The following is an 18,561-nucleotide window of genomic DNA, read 5'->3' on the forward strand; positions in this document are numbered from 1 at the left end:
GATATTGCGTAATCTGTGGATCTGTTGGGGCGGTATGCGAATTGGATTGGGTCTAGGGTATCCGGGATGATGCTGTTGTAAGCCATGACCAGCCTTTCAAAGCACTTCATGGCTACCAACATGAGTGCTATGGGGCCGTAATCATTTAGGCAGGTTACCTTCTCTTCCTTGGGCACAGGGACTATGGTGGCCTGCTTGAAACATGTTGGTATTATAGACTCGAGACAGGGAGAGGTTGAAAATGTTAGTGAAGACACTTGCCAGTTGAGTACACGTCCTGGTAATCCGTCTGGCACCGCGGCTTTGTCAATGTTGACCTGTTTAAAGGTCTTGCTCACATCGGCTACCTAGCGCGTTATCACACAGTCGTCCGGAACAGCTGGTACCCTCATGCATTCTTTAGTGAGTATAAAAGACATTTAGCTCGTCTGGTAGGCTCATGTCACTGGGCTGCTCTCGGCTGGGTTTCCTTTTATAGTCCGTAATAGTTTTCAAACCCTGCCACGTCTGACGAGTGTCAGTCGGTGTAGTAGGATTCAATCTTAATCCTGTATTCACGCTTTGCCTGTTTGATGGTTCGTCTGAAGGCGTAGGGGGATTTCTTATAAGCGTCCGGATTAGTGTCCCGCTCCTTGAAAGCAGCAGCTCTAGCCTTGAGCTCGATGTGGATGTAGCCTGTAATCCATGGCTTCTGGTTGAGATATGTACGTATGGTCACTGTGGGGACGTCGCCGATGACTGAGGTGGTATATTTTTCAATGCCATTGGATGAATCCTGGAACATATGCCAGTCTGTGCTAGCAAAACAGTCCTGTAGCGTAGCATCCGTGTCATCTGACCAGTTCCGTATTGAGGAAGTCACTGGTACTTTGAATAGGTCTTAAGCTCTACAAAACATGCAATCTAAAATACCAAATGCAACCACCCTGAGTAGAAGCTGAATGTAGTTGTGTTAATTGAGGAGTTTGACAATGATTTTCATCCACCTGCCAGGTATTGTCTCTTCTAACCCATTGCTCTTCATATTGAGAAGCACTTAGTGGGTTCAACCACTTGATCACCTGAGGGATATTATTATACCTCACATGGTGTGGTTTGCTTTGTACAAACCCTCCAGGGGCTTTTTGAAGGACAACACTGTCCTTACTCTAGTTGTTCCCCTTCTCCTTTTTTTTTTTTTTAGCCCTTTTTATCAATGTTATTTTTTTGCCTAAGCCATAGCCTTTTACATCATGTCCAAAGTGTTTCCATGCCATAGTAACTTTTCGTTTAGATTTTTGGCATTGCTAAAGGGTCTAGCAAGCCTCAATGTAACAGTGCTTGCCTACTTTCCCTGATATAATTTTTCCATAAGTGATGTGTGGGAGGGAATTGAAGCACCATCATGGTATGATGTGAGTACCTGAGTACTTGAGCTGTCATTCAAGCCCTGTGTTTTACATCCTTGAGACATTGATGCTGAACTAAATATGAATGTATTTTGAAAGGTGATTGTGGGAAGACCTGACCACACTTAAGGTGTGCAACACACACACACACACACAGACCCCCTTGCTCCGGCAGGCTTTTCTCAAAACATTTATTGCGTGATTAGTCATTACCTGCATGATGACATTGGATGCCGGGTACGATGTTCGTGATGTGACGAGAGTCCTCCTCACACGCACTCAAGACTAATCTTGTAATGTTGAGGACAACTTGGCAAAGAAGTTATTTAACTGCAATTTACCTGATTGTGTTTTTTTGGGTTGTTCATAGCTAGAGTTTGATTGCATTCATGCAACTTTCCCTTTGTTTGAGTGTGTGTGAGCATTTTTCATTGCATTGAAGAGATTGCATGTATAAATAAGTTCACCAGTTACTTGACAAACTGATACAAGGGGTGAGCTAAGCTACCAGCTAATGTTTAAGCCACTACATCACAAATGTTCTAACGTTTTGATTCAAAGACAATATGAAGCGGCGAACAACGATTCTAAGTTGTCGTGAATGTTATCTTTTTGATCATTGAATAAATTAAAGCTACTTGCTTATTGATTGCAGATGGGATATTCCTCCGATGGAGAGAACGAGAGAAAACAAAGTGGAAAGAAGGAAAGGGCAAAATCACAAATGAAAAGCAGAGGCTCACAGAAAGAAAAGGTCATATTTATTTTACAGTTCAGTTGCACCTCTACTACTTTCCGCCTCAGCCTATCAGAGTTGTTCAGAACCCATTATAATAATGCAGTTTTTCAGTGATGATGAACGGAGACTTGCCCCTCGGGGTGTGAATGGAAATGAATTGCGTTCGGAATCCATTATGTTATGCAGTGTTTGATGAATGGAGACTCACTCAGTAGTGTTTATTGAAATGTCTTCAGGCTATGTTTATACAATCAGCCCCTGGAACATCCATGATGGCGGTCACTCAACCTTTTTGGCCCCTTGATGTGTTTAGTTATTAATATGTTATACCCGCAATTCATGCAATCCTTTTAATCTATTGACTGCATTTACTGATGTTCAGTTAGGCTATAATGCAAAGAGTCCCAACTTATTATGACATGAAATACTCTATAACAGTTTTTAATTTAATTTAAATGTCAAATTGCTCAAAGGTTAAAAGATTATGGCAGAAACCTCAACAGCCTCAACCAGTATACACAATGTTCACGTTCATTCCTAAATGACCACATCTCTCGATTGTTTATCTGAATTAGCAGCATTTCTGTTCCCTCACCAAGAGAGGGAGCCACTCTACTTCCTGCATCAGCCCATTGTCTCAGGTGCACTTGTTGCCATAACAGCACAGATACTAGTGTTTCCCTCGCTTCCATGGAAGTTAATGTGTTTGAGTGTGTCTGTACTGGGGCGCACTGGGACTCATCTGATTTGAATCCACCATCCTTATAATGGTCATGCCTTTAGCTTGCCTAGCCGTCACTATCTCATGTTTCCAGGGATCGTCAACACAGTGTGGAAGTGTGTGCTTGTCTGTAAACGGGTGATGATGACAGGGCTGTTGTCGTTCTTCTCCCTCCTGCCGGTCCGTCTGCTGAAGAAGAGAGGAGATGAGGAAGGAGAGGAAGGTGAAGAGGTCAGGAGGAAGATGGCAGTTAGTGGAATCGTTTCGTCACAAGTTGGAGGGGATGGCTCTTCCTGTCCAGATCATCAGGTCATCACTACTGAGAGGTATGACTATAGAACGATAGAAATGTTTCAAGTTTATATTTCATTTATATTGTAGAAAATGTATTTAACTCCAGTGCACGTCATGATTTTACCTCTGCACATTTTATTGGACCCGACCTATCCTAAAATGTCTTAAGTATAAGCTGTGTTCTATACTGAATATGACAATGTAATATTTTTATATAAGTGGGTTAATTCAACAGGAGCTCTTAAAGAACAATATTACAACACAAAAAAAAGAGTTCATTCAAAAACAGATTTATGTAGTGACTATGACAAAGGACCACAACCAAAGCACTTGTGCGATATGCATCTTGCCAACCTCACCCGTATCCAAAACATTTGTTTCAAGTGAATGAAAGACCATAATCTTTTGTCCCACCAACTTTTCTTCTCTTCTTTCCTCAGGAATCTGCTGCGTAAGGCCAACGAGAGCCTCCGCCAGGTGCTGAGTGATGTGCTCAAGACCACAGCGGCCGCTGAGGAGACCATTGGACGCCACGTGGAGGGGCTGCTGGTACCCCCATCCTCCTCACAGAGACCCACCTGGCAGAGAGCTGCTGGCGAGCCCTTCAGGCCTGCCACAGAGGCTGCGGGAGGTTAGTTGAGCAGCCAATTCCAAATCAACCCCTACCACCTGTGCATGTTTTGATAAGTAAAATGGAGTGAGCATTATGGCTCCCCGGGCCTTACTGGTGTCACAGTTCATTTACATTTCTAACCAACACATCTGATTACACTTAACTGAAGACCATGATTAGTAGCTAGGGCTGTGACAAACGTGTGACACCAATCAGGCCACCTTGGGGATCGAAGTCTTGGAAGAGCTCTATCTCTCTCCATCAAGATGATTTAGGTTTTATTAAATAGATCCAGACAAAACCAGAAGAGGTCCAAGGGTTGAGGGCTCGCTGTGTGACAGAAATATACACAGGACCGGAAGGAAAGATGGGGAGAGAGAGAATACTTATTGCCATGGAAAATGTCAGATTTCATTTTATATGAATTTTAATTGGCTGCTAACAAGGCCTGCCAGTGGCAATACTGGTTTGAAAATCTAAAGAGGTCCTGACTGACTGGTTACCTTCTACCTTTCTCTATGGCATCAGAGTAAGGGAAGTCAGGTTAAAATATATAAAGGAGTTGCTACGCATCACATTGAATTAATTGTGGATGTACACTGAGCGTATAAAACATTAGGAACATCTGCTCTTTCCATGACAGACTGACCAGGTGAATCCATGTGAAAGATATGATCCTTTATTGATGTCATTTGTTGATGTCATTTGTTAAATCCATTTCAATCAGTATAGATGAAGGGGAGGAGACAGGTTAAATAAGGATTTTTAAGCCTTGAGACAATTGAGACATGGATTGTGTATGTGTGCCATTCAGAGGGTGAATGGGCAAGACAAAATATTTAAGTGCCTTTGAACGGGGTATGGGAGGCACACCGGTTTGAGTGTCAACAACTGCAACGCTGCTGGGTTTTTCATGCTCAACAGTTTCCAGTGTGTATCAAGAATGTTCCACCAGCCAGCATCCCTGTGGAACACTTTCGACACCTTGTAGAGTGCAAGCCCTAACGAATTGAGGCTGTTCTGAGGGCAAAAGGGGTTGCAACTCAATATTAGAAGGCATTCCTAATGTTTTTTGCACTTGGTGTGTACAGTATCATCAATTTTGCCAATATGCAGTTTGTGTGGAAGTCAACTGGATTACAGGGTTGGGGTCAATTCCATTTAAACTCCAGTCAATTCAACAAGTGAACCAAACTCCAATTCAAAATGTTCCTCATTGAAAATCATAGAAGAGAATTGGAATTGAAATATTAGTATACTTCCTGAATTGAATGGAATTTAAATGGAATTGATCCAAACAAAGCTGCTAGGATACAGGGGAAATTCATACATGTAATATCAATGTAAATTTCACTTTATTGTACAAATATTTTCATCATACAACCTTCGTCAGGCTGACAAAAACATGAAAAATGATCACGTTTGTATCTTTTCATCATTACAGCCAATGGCTGCTTAGTGCACAAAAATCTGTTTCATTATGCAGACTGAGAGAGAAATACACTTGATTCCCCAGGGACTATAGAATTCATGGCATTTTGTTTGCACTGCGCCTAACATTGTTAAAAATCAAGTTCCCACAGCTGCCAGAGGAAAAGCAGTCCAGCCAGACTGACAGACCTGTCACTAGTAGGCATCGTTTCAGAATCACATGCTGTAACTGATGAATCATAGGAATGAATCCAACTCTGAATGTGACATGGCAGACTCTTATTGTAGAGCTCAGAGTTTTTCCTGGTCAATTGAGGTCAGGTGCACTTGTTCAAGGGCACAACCTCCAGTATACCCTACCCTGGATTTGAAGCTGCAATTTTATGGTCCAACCACTCCCTAACTATCAGACAATAATCGTTATGCCATTATACTCCTTAGTGTCTACAGTATAGTCTCATCTCTCATATGTTGGTATGTGGCCCAAAGGTGGAGTCGCCAAATGTGACAAGTGTGTTTAAGAATCAACACCCTGCCAAGCGTAGCCATATGTCTCTCTCCCTTCTGTGTCTACAGGCTTAAGAGGATACTGCCAGATTCTGGCATTTAAGTGAAATGACGAAGTCTACAGGTACAGTAGCAATGCTACCGTACCTGTAGACTTCCAGCTTCCTTCATACTGTACGCAGACACATAAAAATGGTATCCACAAGTTCATCTGACTCCGGGTAAGTAGAACAAGGCCATTAAATGCCAGAACCTCGCAGTATCCTTTTAAGCTGCAAAGTCAAGTAAACAGCTGCCTGCCCTCTCGACACACACGAAACATGCATATGTGTGTACACACAGATACTGTAGTGTGCACATATACACATAAAACAAACACACAGACACCTATGCATTAATGTAAAAATAGGTGAATTATTGTGTTTAGATTTTACAGTTCAGAGAACTAGCTATTTAACCAACCCCTTACCTTTTTACAACTTTTCATACGGTCTGGTATTTTATCAATGAATTAGAGCTGTTGACAGGGTTAATTTGACTGTTAAGTGAACTTGATGTTTGGGTGAACAAAATAATTATCAATGTGCACAATAGTACTGACTCGTTTAAAGATTCTAAGATTTTATTTTATTCAGTAGCATCATGTCCGTTATTTGCTGTTTAGTTCTGTGTGTGGTCGTGTCTAGGGTGGCACTACCAGTCAGCTAGGATAGAGTCTGTAACCTCTGTTTTCATGGATTATACTTGTACATTATGTAGCAGTTGAATGTGATATTGGCACAGTGCTCAGTCTACTAGATCAAGGAAGGGATGGGCAACTCCAGTCTTTGGAAGCCTTGTGTCTGATTAACATCTGGGATACTATCCCTTATATTATAATATGTTGATAAATGCTTTGGCCAAAAATGTATTCTTTGAATAAAAATAATAAAATTAATGACTGGTTGATATTGGTGACAATTAACACTATTGTTTTCAATTAAGTGTTTTCTTCTGACAATTAACCTTGCCCTCTATTTTGGTCGTTCATGCCCAGATGCGTTGGCGACTGAGAGTTGCCAGGGAAGCGAGCCTGGGGTGGACAACGTGAGCGTGTGGTCGGGCGAGACGGAGACGGACGAGGGCCTGGAGATGTCCCAGCAGATGATGACGGACAGTCACAGCCTGTTGCCGGAGCTTCAGCTGGAGAACGAGGAGTACCTCATGAATATTAGCTCCCGCCTCCAGGCTGCCGTGGAGAAACTGCTGGTGGCCATTACTGAGACGACCAATCAGGTACATCACAGCATAATAAATTGTGGGACCACACAGAAAATGTATCTGTTCTGTTTAACTATACATTTTCCTGTGAATCAAAGTGCCAAAAGCTATTTTTGCTGTCTTGTACAAATTGACAGTCATTTAAAAGGCCGTTTTTGATTAAATCAAGGTGGAGCAATCTAAAGGCACTCTGACATACAGTGAACTCCAAAAGTATTGGGACAGTGACACATATTTTATTATTTTTGCTCTGTACTCCAGCACTTTGGATTTGAAAGGATACAATGACTTTAAAGTGCAGACTGTCAGCTTTAATTTGTGGCTATTTTAATCCATATCGGGTGAACTGTTTAGAAATTACAGCACTTTTTGTACATAGTCTCCCATTTTAGGGGACCAAAGGTATTGGGACAAGTTCACTTATGTGTATTAAAGTAGAAAAAAAGTTTAGTATTTGGTCCCATATTCATAACACGCAATAACTACAGTGGGGAGAACAAGTATTTGATACACTGCCGATTTTGCAGGTTTTCCTACTTACAAAGCATTTAGAGGTCTGTCATTTTTATCATAGGTACACTTCAACTGTGAGAGACGGAATCTTAAAATAAAAAATCCAGAAAATCACATTATATGATTTTTAAGTAATTAATTTGCATTTTATTGCATGACATAAGTATTTGATCACCTACCAACCAGAAAGAATTCCAGCTCTCACAGACCTGTTAGTTTTTCTTTAAGAAGCCCTCCTGTTCTCCACTCATTACCTGTATTAACTGCACCTGTTTGAACTCGTTACCTGTATAAAAGACACCTGTCCACACACTCAATCAAACAGACTCCAACCTCTCCACAATGGCCAAGACTAGAGAGCTGTGTAAGGACATCAAGGATAAAATTGTAGACCTGCACAAGGCTGGGATGGGCTACAGGACAATAGGCAAGCAGCTTGGTGAGAAGGCAACAACTGTTGGCGCAATTATTAGAAAATGAAAGAAGTTCAAGATGACGGTCAATCACCCTCTGTCCATGCAAGATCTCACCTCGTGGGGCATCAATGATCATGCGGAAGGTGAGGGATCAGCCCAGAACTACACGGCAGGACCTGGTCAATGACCTGAAGAGAGCTGGGACCACAGTCTCAAAGAAAACCATTAGTAACACACTACGCCGTCATGGATTAAAATCCTGCAGTACACGCAAGGTCCCCCTGCTCTTGCCAGCGCATGTCCAGGCCCGTCTGAAGTTTGCCAATGACCATCTGGAGGAGGAATGGGAGGAGGTCATGTGGTCTGATGAGACTACAATAGAGCTTTTTGGTCTAAACTCCACTTGCCGTGTTTGGAGGAAGAAGAAGGATGAGGACAACCGCAAGAACACCATCCCAACCGTGAAGCATGGAGGTGGAAACATCATTCTTTGGGGATGCTTTTCTGCAAAGGGGACAGGACGACTGCACCATATTGAGGGGAGGATGGATGGGGCCATGTATCGCGAGATATTGGCCAACAACCTCCTTCCCTCAGTAAGAGCATTGAAGATGGGTCGTGGCTGGCTCTTCCAGCATGACAACGACCTGAAACACACAGCCAGGGCAACTAAGGAGTGGCTACGTAAGAAGCATCTCAAGGTCCTGGAGTGGCCTAGCATGTCTCCAGACCTGAACGCAATAGAAAATCTTTGGAGGGAGCTGAAAGTCTATATTGCCCAGCGACAGCCCCGAAACCTGGTCTGTATGGAGGAGTGGGCCAAAATCCCTGCTGCAGTGTGTGCAAACCTGGTCAAGAACTACAGGAAACATATGATCTCTGTAATTGCAAACAAAGGTTTCTGTACCAAATATTAAGTTCTGCTTTTCTGATGTATCAAATACTTATGTCATGCAATTCAGAGACTTGTCCCGAAGCCACTCCTGTGTTGTCTTGGCAGTGTGCTTATGGTCGTTGTCCTGTTGTTAGGACCTCAGACTGGGGTGAAGGTTCACCTAAGAGCACTGGAGCAGGTTTTCATCATGGATCTCTCTGTACTTTGCTCCGTTCATCTTTCCTTGATCCTGACTAGTCTCCCAGTCCCTGCCACTGAAAAACTTCCCCACAGCATGATGCTGCTGCCACCATGCTTCACCGTAGGGATGGTGCCAGGTTTCCTCCAGACGTGAAGCTTGGTATTCGGGCCAAAGAGTTCAATCTTGGTTTCATCAGACCAGAGAATCTTGTTTCTCATGGTCTGAAAATCTTTAGGTGCCTTTTGGCAAACTCCAAGCGGGCTGTCATGTGCATTTTACTGAGGAGTGACTTCTGTCTCTCCACTCAATTTATCTTGGCTTGATTGGTAGAGTGCTGCAGAGATGATTGTGCTTCTGGAAGGTTCTCCCATCTCCACATAGGAACTCTGTAGTTCTGTCAGAGGGATCATCAAGTTCTTGGTCACCTCCATGACCAAGGTCTTTCTGATTGCTCAGTTTGGCTGGGCGGCCAGCTCTAGGAAGAGTCTTGGTGGTTCCAAACTTCTTCCATTTAAGGATGGAACTGTGTTATTGAGGACCTTCAATGCTGCAGACATTATTTTGGAACCCACATCTGTGCCTCGACACAATCCTGTCATGGAGCTCTATGGACAATTCCTTCGACCTCATGGCTTGGTTTTTGATCTGACATACAGGTGTAGACAGGTGTTTGCCTTTCCAAATCATGTCCAATCAAATGAATTGATTCATGAGGGGGAAAAATAGAAGGCGCTAACGTAACAAAATATGGAAAAAATGAAGGCGTCTGAATACTTTCCGAATGCACGGTATATTCAAAAGTACGTGGACACCCCTTAAAATTTGTGGATTCTGCTATTTCAGCCACACCTGTTGCTGACAGGTGTATAAAGTCGTGCACACAGCCATGCAATCTCCATAGACAAACATTGGCTGTAGAATTGCCTTACTGAAGAGGTCAGTGGCTTTCAACATGGCACCGTCATAGAATGCCACCTTTCCAACAGGTCAGTTTGTTAAATTTCTGCCCTGCTCGAGCTACCCCGGTCAACTGTAAGTTCTGTTATTGTGAAGTGGAAACGTCTAGGAGCAACAATGGCTCAGCAGCAAAGTGGTAAGCCACACCAGCTCACAGAATGGGACTACCAAGTGCAGAATCACGTAGCGCGTAAGAGTCCATTCTCACTACCTAGTTCCAAACTGCCTCTGGAAGCAACATCAGCACAATAACTGCTCGTCAGGAGCTTCGTGAAATGAGTTTCCATGGCCGAGCAGCCGCACACAAGCCAAAGATCATAATGCGCAATGCCAAGCGTCGGCTGGGGTGGTGTAAAGCTCTCCTCCATTGGAGCAGTGGAAACGCGTTCTCTGGAGTGATGAATCATGCTTCACCATGATTCAGTCCAACTGTAAAGTTTGGTGGAGAATAAATAATGGTCTGGGGCTGCTGTTCATGGTTTGGACTAGGCCCCTTAGTTCCAGTGAAGGGGCATCTTAATGCTACAGCATACAATTACATTCTAGACAATTCTGTGCTTCAAACTTTGTTTCAGCACGACAATGCCCCTGTGCACAAAGTGAGGTCCATACAGAAATGGTTTGTCGATCGGTTTGGAAGAACTTGACTGACTTGCACAGAGCCCTGACTTCAACCCTTATCGAACGCCTTTGGGATGAATTGGAACGCTGACTGCGAAGCCAGGCCTAAATGCCCAACATCAGTGCCCGACCTCACTAATACTCTTGTGGTTGAATGGAAGAAAGTACCTGCTGCAATGTTCCAACATCTAGTGGAAAACCTTCCCAGAAGAGTGGAGGCTGTTATAGCAGCAAAGGGGGACCAACTCTATATTAATGCCCATGATTTTGGAATGAGATGTTTGACGAGCAGGTACAACAATGTAATTCTCCCAATACTCACTGTATCTAGCGCTATAATTTTTAAAAATTCTAGCAATATCAGTTTTGCTATTCACATTAGTATCGCGGCAAGGAAACAAAACACACAGCGAATTTAACTTCTTTAGAAAAATAGCTCTGATGTTGGAAACAAACATCATGTTGTCATCCAGAGTCACATTTGTTTTCCAAGCTATAGCACACACTATTTTACATACAGTTTTTAAAGGACCAAAGAGTTCGGTCTGCTTTGTGTTTTCATTTTTGGCATGAAAATAATATTGCTTTACTGGTATCATCACTGCCCTGGCGGTAGGCCACATACTGTAAATACACCGTTCCGGGTACTGTGTGTGAGCAAAATACCAGAGCTGTACAACTGTTGGTAATGAATGGCTTTGTCACCTAAACATGGTCTTAATATTCCCATATTGTTACTTAATTCAAGTTAGCTGTGGCTGTTAAGCTCTAGGAAGCTACAACTACATTAATGTACTCTTTGTGAAATACATGACATGCATGCAGTTATTGTCAAAAGTGTAAATGGCCAGTCACTGACAATACAATGCCTTTTGCACAGTCATAACCCCCTGTGGTATTTGAGTCTGGTCACACCCAGTCCCTTTAGAGATGAGACTGCAGAATCCTCTTTGCAAGGAGATAGCTGTAGCTAGAATTAATTCACCACACAATAGGGCTGTCTCATTCCTAGCAGTTGCCTGTAGATACTGGCCGATTTGCATAGAGCTTTGTCTCCCTTCCTCCCCCTATTCTAATCCAGTTGAACTCCGATGACTCCTCCCCCTCAGGCTACTACTGCCCGTGCACTGAGCATCTGTCCTCTGCCAACCTAGAGATACTTTATACATCATTCAAATGTGGTACAGTTTCTGCATCATGCTACTTCATTTCCGTTTGTCCTATTACTCAGTGTAGGACAATAATTCATGTATTGTCAACGCTACAGAAATCACTGAGTTCATGATGGTTGTGTTGATCCATATAACATCAACATTGGTTTAACATTGAAATAATGTTGTGCTAGGGTCAGTGTAGGTTTTAGTGATTCACTGTTTGCTTCCATTTGATGGAAAAAGGCTCAACTTTGTGTGGAAACTTCTCTTGAATCATGTTGTATGATATAAGCATATTCCAATACGCCTTTAAGAGAGCTGATATCAGGTGTTTAAAAACCAAACAAGCCACCTGTAACTTTAGCTTGATGCTACACAGATAGACTGTGTGAGCGTGTGTCCGTGTGTGGAGATAAATACAATATCTCTAGCTCCCTACCCGGACAGCCCAATAAAGTCAGCAGTTTGTGTACTCTGAACCAGTTGGCGAGTTTAAAGTTTCAACCTTCAACCTCAATCAATAAAATATTATTTTTTTTGTATGGAATGTTGACCGAGGATTATGTGAATACATGTCAAATACTAAGTATCATTTCAAAATAGTGAGAGAGTGCCTTCAGAAAGTATTCATACCCCTTGACTTATTCCACATTTTGTTGTTACAGCCTGATTTCAAAATTTATATTTTTTCACCTATCTACACAGAATACCCCATAATGACAAGTGAAAATATTTATTGAAAATGAAATATAGAAATATCTCATTTACATACAGTACCAGTCAAAAGTTTAGACACCTACTCATTCAGGGCTTTTTCTTTTGTTTTGACTATTTTCTACATTGTAGAATAATAGTGAAGACATCAAAACTATGAAATAACACATGGAATCATGTTGTAACCAAATAAAAATATATTTTCTATGAGATTCTTTAAAGTAGACACCCTTTGCCTTGACAGCTTTTTTTTTTTTTTTTTTTTTTTCACCTTTATTTAACCAGGTAGGCAAGTTGAGAACAAGTTCTCATTTACAATTGCGACCTGGCCAAGATAAAGCAAAGCAATTCGACACATACAACGACACAGAGTTACACATGGAGTAAAACAAACATACAGTCAATAATACAGTATAAACAAGTCTATATACGATGTGAGCAAATGAGGTGAGATAAGGGAGGAAAAGGCAAAAAAAGGCCATGGTGGCAAAGTAAATACAATATAGCAAGTAAAACACTGGAATGGTAGATTTGCAATGGAAGAATGTGCAAAGTAAAAATAAAAATAATGGGGTGCAAAGGAGCAAAATAAATACATTAAATACAGTAGGGAAAGAGGTAGTTGTTTGGGCTAAATTATAGGTGGGCTATGTACAGGTGCAGTAATCTGTGAGCTTCTCTGACAGTTGGTGCTTAAAGCTAGCGAGGGAGATAAGTGTTTCCAGTTTCAGAGATTTTTGTAGTTCGTTCCAGTCATTGGCAGCAGAGAACTGGAAGGAGAGGCGGCCAAAGAAAGAATTGGTTTTGGGGGTGACTAGAGAGATATACCTGCTGGAGCGTGTGCTACAGGTGGGAGATGCTATGGTGACCAGCGAGCTGAGATAAGGGGGGACTTTACCTAGTAGGTTCTTGTAGATGACATGGAGCCAGTGGGTTTGGCGACGAGTATGAAGCGATGGCCAGCCAACGAGAGCGTAAAGGTCGCAATGGTGGGTAGTATATGGGGCTTTGGTGACAAAACAGATTGCACTGTGATAGACTGCACCAATTTGTTGAGTAGGGTATTGGAGGCTATTTTGTAAATGACATCGCCAAAGTCAAGGATTGGTAGGATGGTCAGTTTTACAAGGGTATGTTTGGCAGCATGAGTGAAGGATGCTTTTTGCGAAATAGGAAGCCAATTCTAGATTTAACTTTGGATTGGAGATGTTTGATATGGGTCTGGAAGGAGAGTTTACAGTCTAACCAGACACCTAAGTATTTGTGGTTGTCCACGTATTCTAAGTCAGAGCTGTCCAGAGTAGTGATGTTGGACAGGCGGGCAGGTGCAGGTAGCGATCGGTTGAAGAGCATGCATTTAGTTTTACTTGTATTTAAGAGCAATTGGAGGCCACGGAAGGAGAGTTGTATGGCATTGAAGCTTGCCTGGAGGGTTGTTAACACAGTGTCCAAAGAAGGGACAGAAGTATACAGAATGGTGTCGTCTGCATAGAGGTGGATCAGAGACTCACCAGCAGCAAGAGCGACCTCATTGATGTATACAGAGAAGAGAGTCGGTCCAAGAATTGAACCCTGTGGCACCCCCATACATTTTCACACTGGCATTCTCTGTTAGCTTCATGAAGCATGGTAGCCATGCTGGTTAAGTGTGCCTTGAATTCGAAATATATCACACTATCACACCACCACTTCCATTCTTCACAGTGGGAACAACACATGCTGAGATCATCCGTTCACCTACTCTGCATCTCACAAAGACACGGTGGTTGGAACCAAAAGTCTCACATTTGGGCTCATCAGACCAAAGGACAGATTTCCACCGGTCTAATGTCCATTGCTTGTGTTTCTTGGCCCAAGAAAGTCTCTCCTTATTGGTGTCCTTTAGTAGTGTTGTCTTTGCAGCAATTCGACAATGAAGGCCTGATTCACGCAGTCTCCTCTGAACAGTTGGTGTTGATGTGTAGGTTACTTGAACTCTGTTACGCATTTATTTAGGCTGCAATCTGAGGTGCAGTTAATTGCTGATTTCTGAGGCTAGCAACTCTAATGAACTCTAACACTTTTTCGGTTACTACATGATACCAAATGTGTTATGTCATATTCAATTGTTTGGACATTATTCAGAATCACCTGTCTATATAAGGTCCCACAGTTGAAACTATACCAGGGGCATTCAACTCTTACCCAATGAGGTTCAGAGCCTGCTGGTTTTTTGTTCTACCTGATAATTAATTGCACCCACCTGGTATCCCACGTTTAAGTCAGTCAATGATTAGAGGGGAACAATGAAAAAACACAGTGTAACTGGCATTTCTAGAGTGTTGAAAGATTCCAAGAGCAAAGTAGTCTCCATCAATGAAAAAATATGGAACTACCCAGACTGTGGGTAGAGCTGGCTGTCGGACCAAACTGAGCAAGAAGGACCTTGGTCAGGGAGGTGACCAAGAACCCAGTGACCACTCTGACAGAACTTCAGAGTTCCTTGGCTGAGATGGGAAAACCTGCCAGAAGGACAACAGTCTCCATAGCACTTCACCAATCTGGGCTTTATGGGAGAGTGGTCAGACTGAAGCCACTCCTGAGAAAAAGGCACATGACAGCACACACAGAATTTGCTCAAAGGAACGTGTAAGACTGAGAGCATAAGGCAAAAGATGGTGTTCTGGTGAGACAAAACTCTTTGGCCTGAATGCAAAGTGCTATGAGGAAAAACATGTTCTGCTCATCCCCTGTCTAACACCATCCCTACCGTAAAGCATGGTAGTGGCAGCATCATGCTATGGGGATGCTTTTCAGTGGCAGGTAAATGGGAGACTGGTAAGGATAGAGGAAACAGTGAATGGAGCAAAATACAGGAAAATCCTTGATGATAACCTGCTTTAGAGTACAAACAACCTTAGACTGGGACGAAGATTTTACGTTCCAACAGGACAATGACCCCAAGCATACAGCCAAATAAACGCTGGATTAACTTCAGAACAAGAAAGTGAAAGTCCTTTTGTCAAGGGGTATGAATACTTTCTGAAGGCACTGTAACTGCGCAGTGATGGGAAGGCAAGCTCAGAAATCAATCAAGCTCTCCGCCTTCACAAGACCGAATGGTTCATTTAAAGGGATAGTTCGGGATTTTGCCAATTAGGCCCTTTATCTACTTCTCCAGAGTCAGATGAACTTGTGGATACCATTTCTATGTTGCTGCTTTCAGTTTGATGGAGGTTGCCAACTAGCGTTATCGCAATTGCTAACTTGCGTTAGAGCAATGACTGGACATATACAGTGGGGCAAAAAGGTATTTAGTCAGCCACCAATTGTGCAAGTTCTCCCACTTAAAAAGATGAGAGGCCTGTAATTGTCTTCATAAGTACACTTCAACTATAATTTGCAAATAAATTCATAAAAAATCCTACAATGTGATTTTCTGGATATTTTTTTTCTCATTTTGTCTGTCATAGTTGAAGTGTACCTATGATGAAAATTACAGGCCTCATCTTTTTAAGTGGGAGAACTTGCACAATTGGTGGCTGACTAAATACTGTATGGGAATAGCTACCATGCTAGTTAGCATTGGCTCGCGAAACTACCTCTAACTTCCTTCATACTGGACACAGATGCATAACAAATTGTATCCACGTGTTCATATGACTCTGGGGACAGTTCCTAACTATCCCTTTAATGTTATTCCTTCCAGAATGAATTGATTAGATCTGCATTGGTTCCTTGTGAGTGAATGATCATTAATGATTGTGGATCGTTGTTTCCTGTCTGGAGGGCCAGGTTGTGTGAATAAGGCTTGATGTAATGAGTTTCTCTGGAATGTTAAGTGTCCTGTCGGTTGGCTTTGGAAATAATTTGCTGGAGTAGGTGTTGCTCACTAATCCTCCTATTATAGATCATTGAGAGCGACATGTTGGGCCGACGTGTTGATTGTGTAGGTCCATTACTTTTTTACAGTTCACTTGCTCACAAGATCGAAGGAGACAATGCCTAAGTCAGTTCATCTGCACTGACGTGGAATATAAATCTGGTTTGACAAGCTCCTGCAAAAAGGCTGTGTGTGTATGAGGGTGTGAGGGAGAGGGAAAATGTATATTTGCAAAGCTGTACCTGCCCAACTAGCCCAGGGGGTTGAAACCACGCTGACTATTCCCTCCCCCTTTTCACTGAACAATACCCTGCCAATGCAATGGATCCAGGAAGTGAAAGAGCGAGAGAGACTGCCTGCCTGCTGCAAAACACTCTGGGAGAACAGTTTAGACCGCAACCTCTTCTTTTGTGTCTGTTTCGAGAGACCGAGATACACAGTGAAAGTCAGGCTGGGATATTAGTAGAGACGGGGAGCGGGCAAGAGTGAGGAACATGGAGCTAGAATGAGCAAGAAAACTGGTGACAAACAACAGAAAGAGGTTAGAGGCTACAGGGATAGATCAAGAATGAGAGGGAGAATGAAAGAGGGAGAGAGAGTTTGACAGAAGAGAAAGAAGTGCAGCGAGAGCCCCACTGGCGGCTTCAGAGTTCACCCTTGGTTGGCTGCCCATTGTGTAAAGCAGTTAAGGGGGGACTGGGAGGCTTCCCTTCCCTGCGGATCGGTGCTGCATTGCTGTGGCGGCATGGAATTGTTAATGAGCTTCCATAGGGAGGGAGAGGGCAAGCGAGGGAGTGGGAGTGAGTACTGCTGAGGGGCAGGGTCACGCTGTGCTCTGAAAGAGTGAGTAAAATAGACAGCGAGAAAAGTCTGACTGAGAGAGATGCGCAGGATCTTAAAGCTAGGTTTCTCTTTATTTTATCCCTCCCCAGTTGCGCTCAGGATTCACATGTGCAAGATGTGACTTCAAACTTTCTCCCCCAGGAAGGATTACACGAGGAGAAGCACTACCGGTATCTCTTATTTTCTGACTTAAAACTTTGTTTTATTGTTTCAAGGGTTTACCTAGTTCCCAGTATTTACCTGGGACCTTTTTTGTCTCTTCACTGTGGTACACCTTGCTCGTGGATCTGAGTCTGAACTGCGACTCGTGTGTTTACCCAAGGCTCTGTGCTTGGCAGCTCCGTAGAAACTGTTGCCTAGAACCCGGCTACGTCATCGGGACTTGTCTGCTCTCCGCTGCTGTTCCCTCTTGGGCCTCCGCTGAAGACTACATCCATGGTAGCAGGTGCATTGTAGATGCTGAAAGGAACACTGGAGGGAAGAGGATGGAAAGCACTACAAGGATAAACTAGTAGGTCATTGAAAGCAGTTAAATTGTCTACCACCATGGATTCCTACCGCTCATACTGGAATTCGAGCCACCAGGCCATGTGGGTGGAAGGGGAAGATCAGGATGTGTACGAGGTGGAATCTCGTGTGCCCCTGCCCCGGCCTTTCCCCCTCTCGAGCGTCCTCAATGAGAAAAACGCGGTGGTGGTACAGACTCAAATATCACACGTCAACCACAGGACCAATGGTCACCTCCTTAAGGTGATCTCTAAGATCTCCCTCCCCACACCACCCTATACAGTAAGTTACCATTCAGCTGCTGGCCTGCCATGTAACCTATATGGAACTGTATAACTAGTGAGTAAATCTGACTCCGTCTGGACAGTTATCTTATTTATCTGAATGAAAGTGTCTTTCATTTGGCTGACTTGATGCTCTAAACCGCAGTTTTGTCCATTATTTTATACAGTTCATGACTTACATACCCCCTGCTATATCGGGAGTCTACACGTATACATTATCCTGCTAACTTAATTGGCAGCAATAGTTTTGACTGGGCAACTTGTGCAGTGTAAAACACAGTGAGAGTATTGTATACAGTCCTAGATCTCCCTACTCTGCTTTCATCTGAGCAGGTGAGCAAAAAATGCCTCCAAGATTTCAGAGTGGCACAGTCGCGTGACTACATCCTGGTTGTCATAATGTTGCAGTATGACCTTTGCTGTTGTGGGAGTCTCGCCCTGTAAAACCAACTGCATGTGAGTTGTGGTGCTAATAAGTCAGGGGTTTATTGCACAATAGCAATTCCATGATAATTCAGCCAGGAAAGAAGGCTTTTGTGAATGCGTCACAGGGCAATGTCTACTAAACGTGCCTCATCTGTGTCCGAAGTTAAAGGGTTATGATTGAAATGGCATGTCATACATCTTATGTTGGTTCCTTGATCAGTGTCAAACTGGGGCA

General features: G+C 43.0%; 1 protein-coding gene across 5 annotated transcripts in view; it reads left to right on the forward strand.

Annotated features, from left to right (window-relative positions):
- Positions 1 to 18,561, forward strand: part of LOC112229706 (A-kinase anchor protein 9) — a 133,562-nt gene that overhangs the window by 74,486 nt on the left and 40,515 nt on the right. For 4 of the 5 annotated variants that reach the window (XM_042310054.1, XM_042310056.1, XM_024395693.2 and 1 more), the window contains 3 exons: positions 3,044 to 3,174; positions 3,583 to 3,773; positions 6,730 to 6,968. In XM_042310054.1, the coding sequence (XP_042165988.1) occupies positions 3,044 to 3,174; positions 3,583 to 3,773; positions 6,730 to 6,968 (561 nt within the window). The remainder of the gene's footprint in view (positions 1 to 3,043; positions 3,175 to 3,582; positions 3,774 to 6,729; positions 6,969 to 18,561) is intronic. The other variant, XM_042310055.1, reaches the window with a different exon arrangement.

Source organism: Oncorhynchus tshawytscha, linkage group LG31 (genome assembly GCF_018296145.1).
Source record: "Oncorhynchus tshawytscha isolate Ot180627B linkage group LG31, Otsh_v2.0, whole genome shotgun sequence".
Classification (NCBI taxonomy): domain Eukaryota; kingdom Metazoa; phylum Chordata; class Actinopteri; order Salmoniformes; family Salmonidae; genus Oncorhynchus; species Oncorhynchus tshawytscha.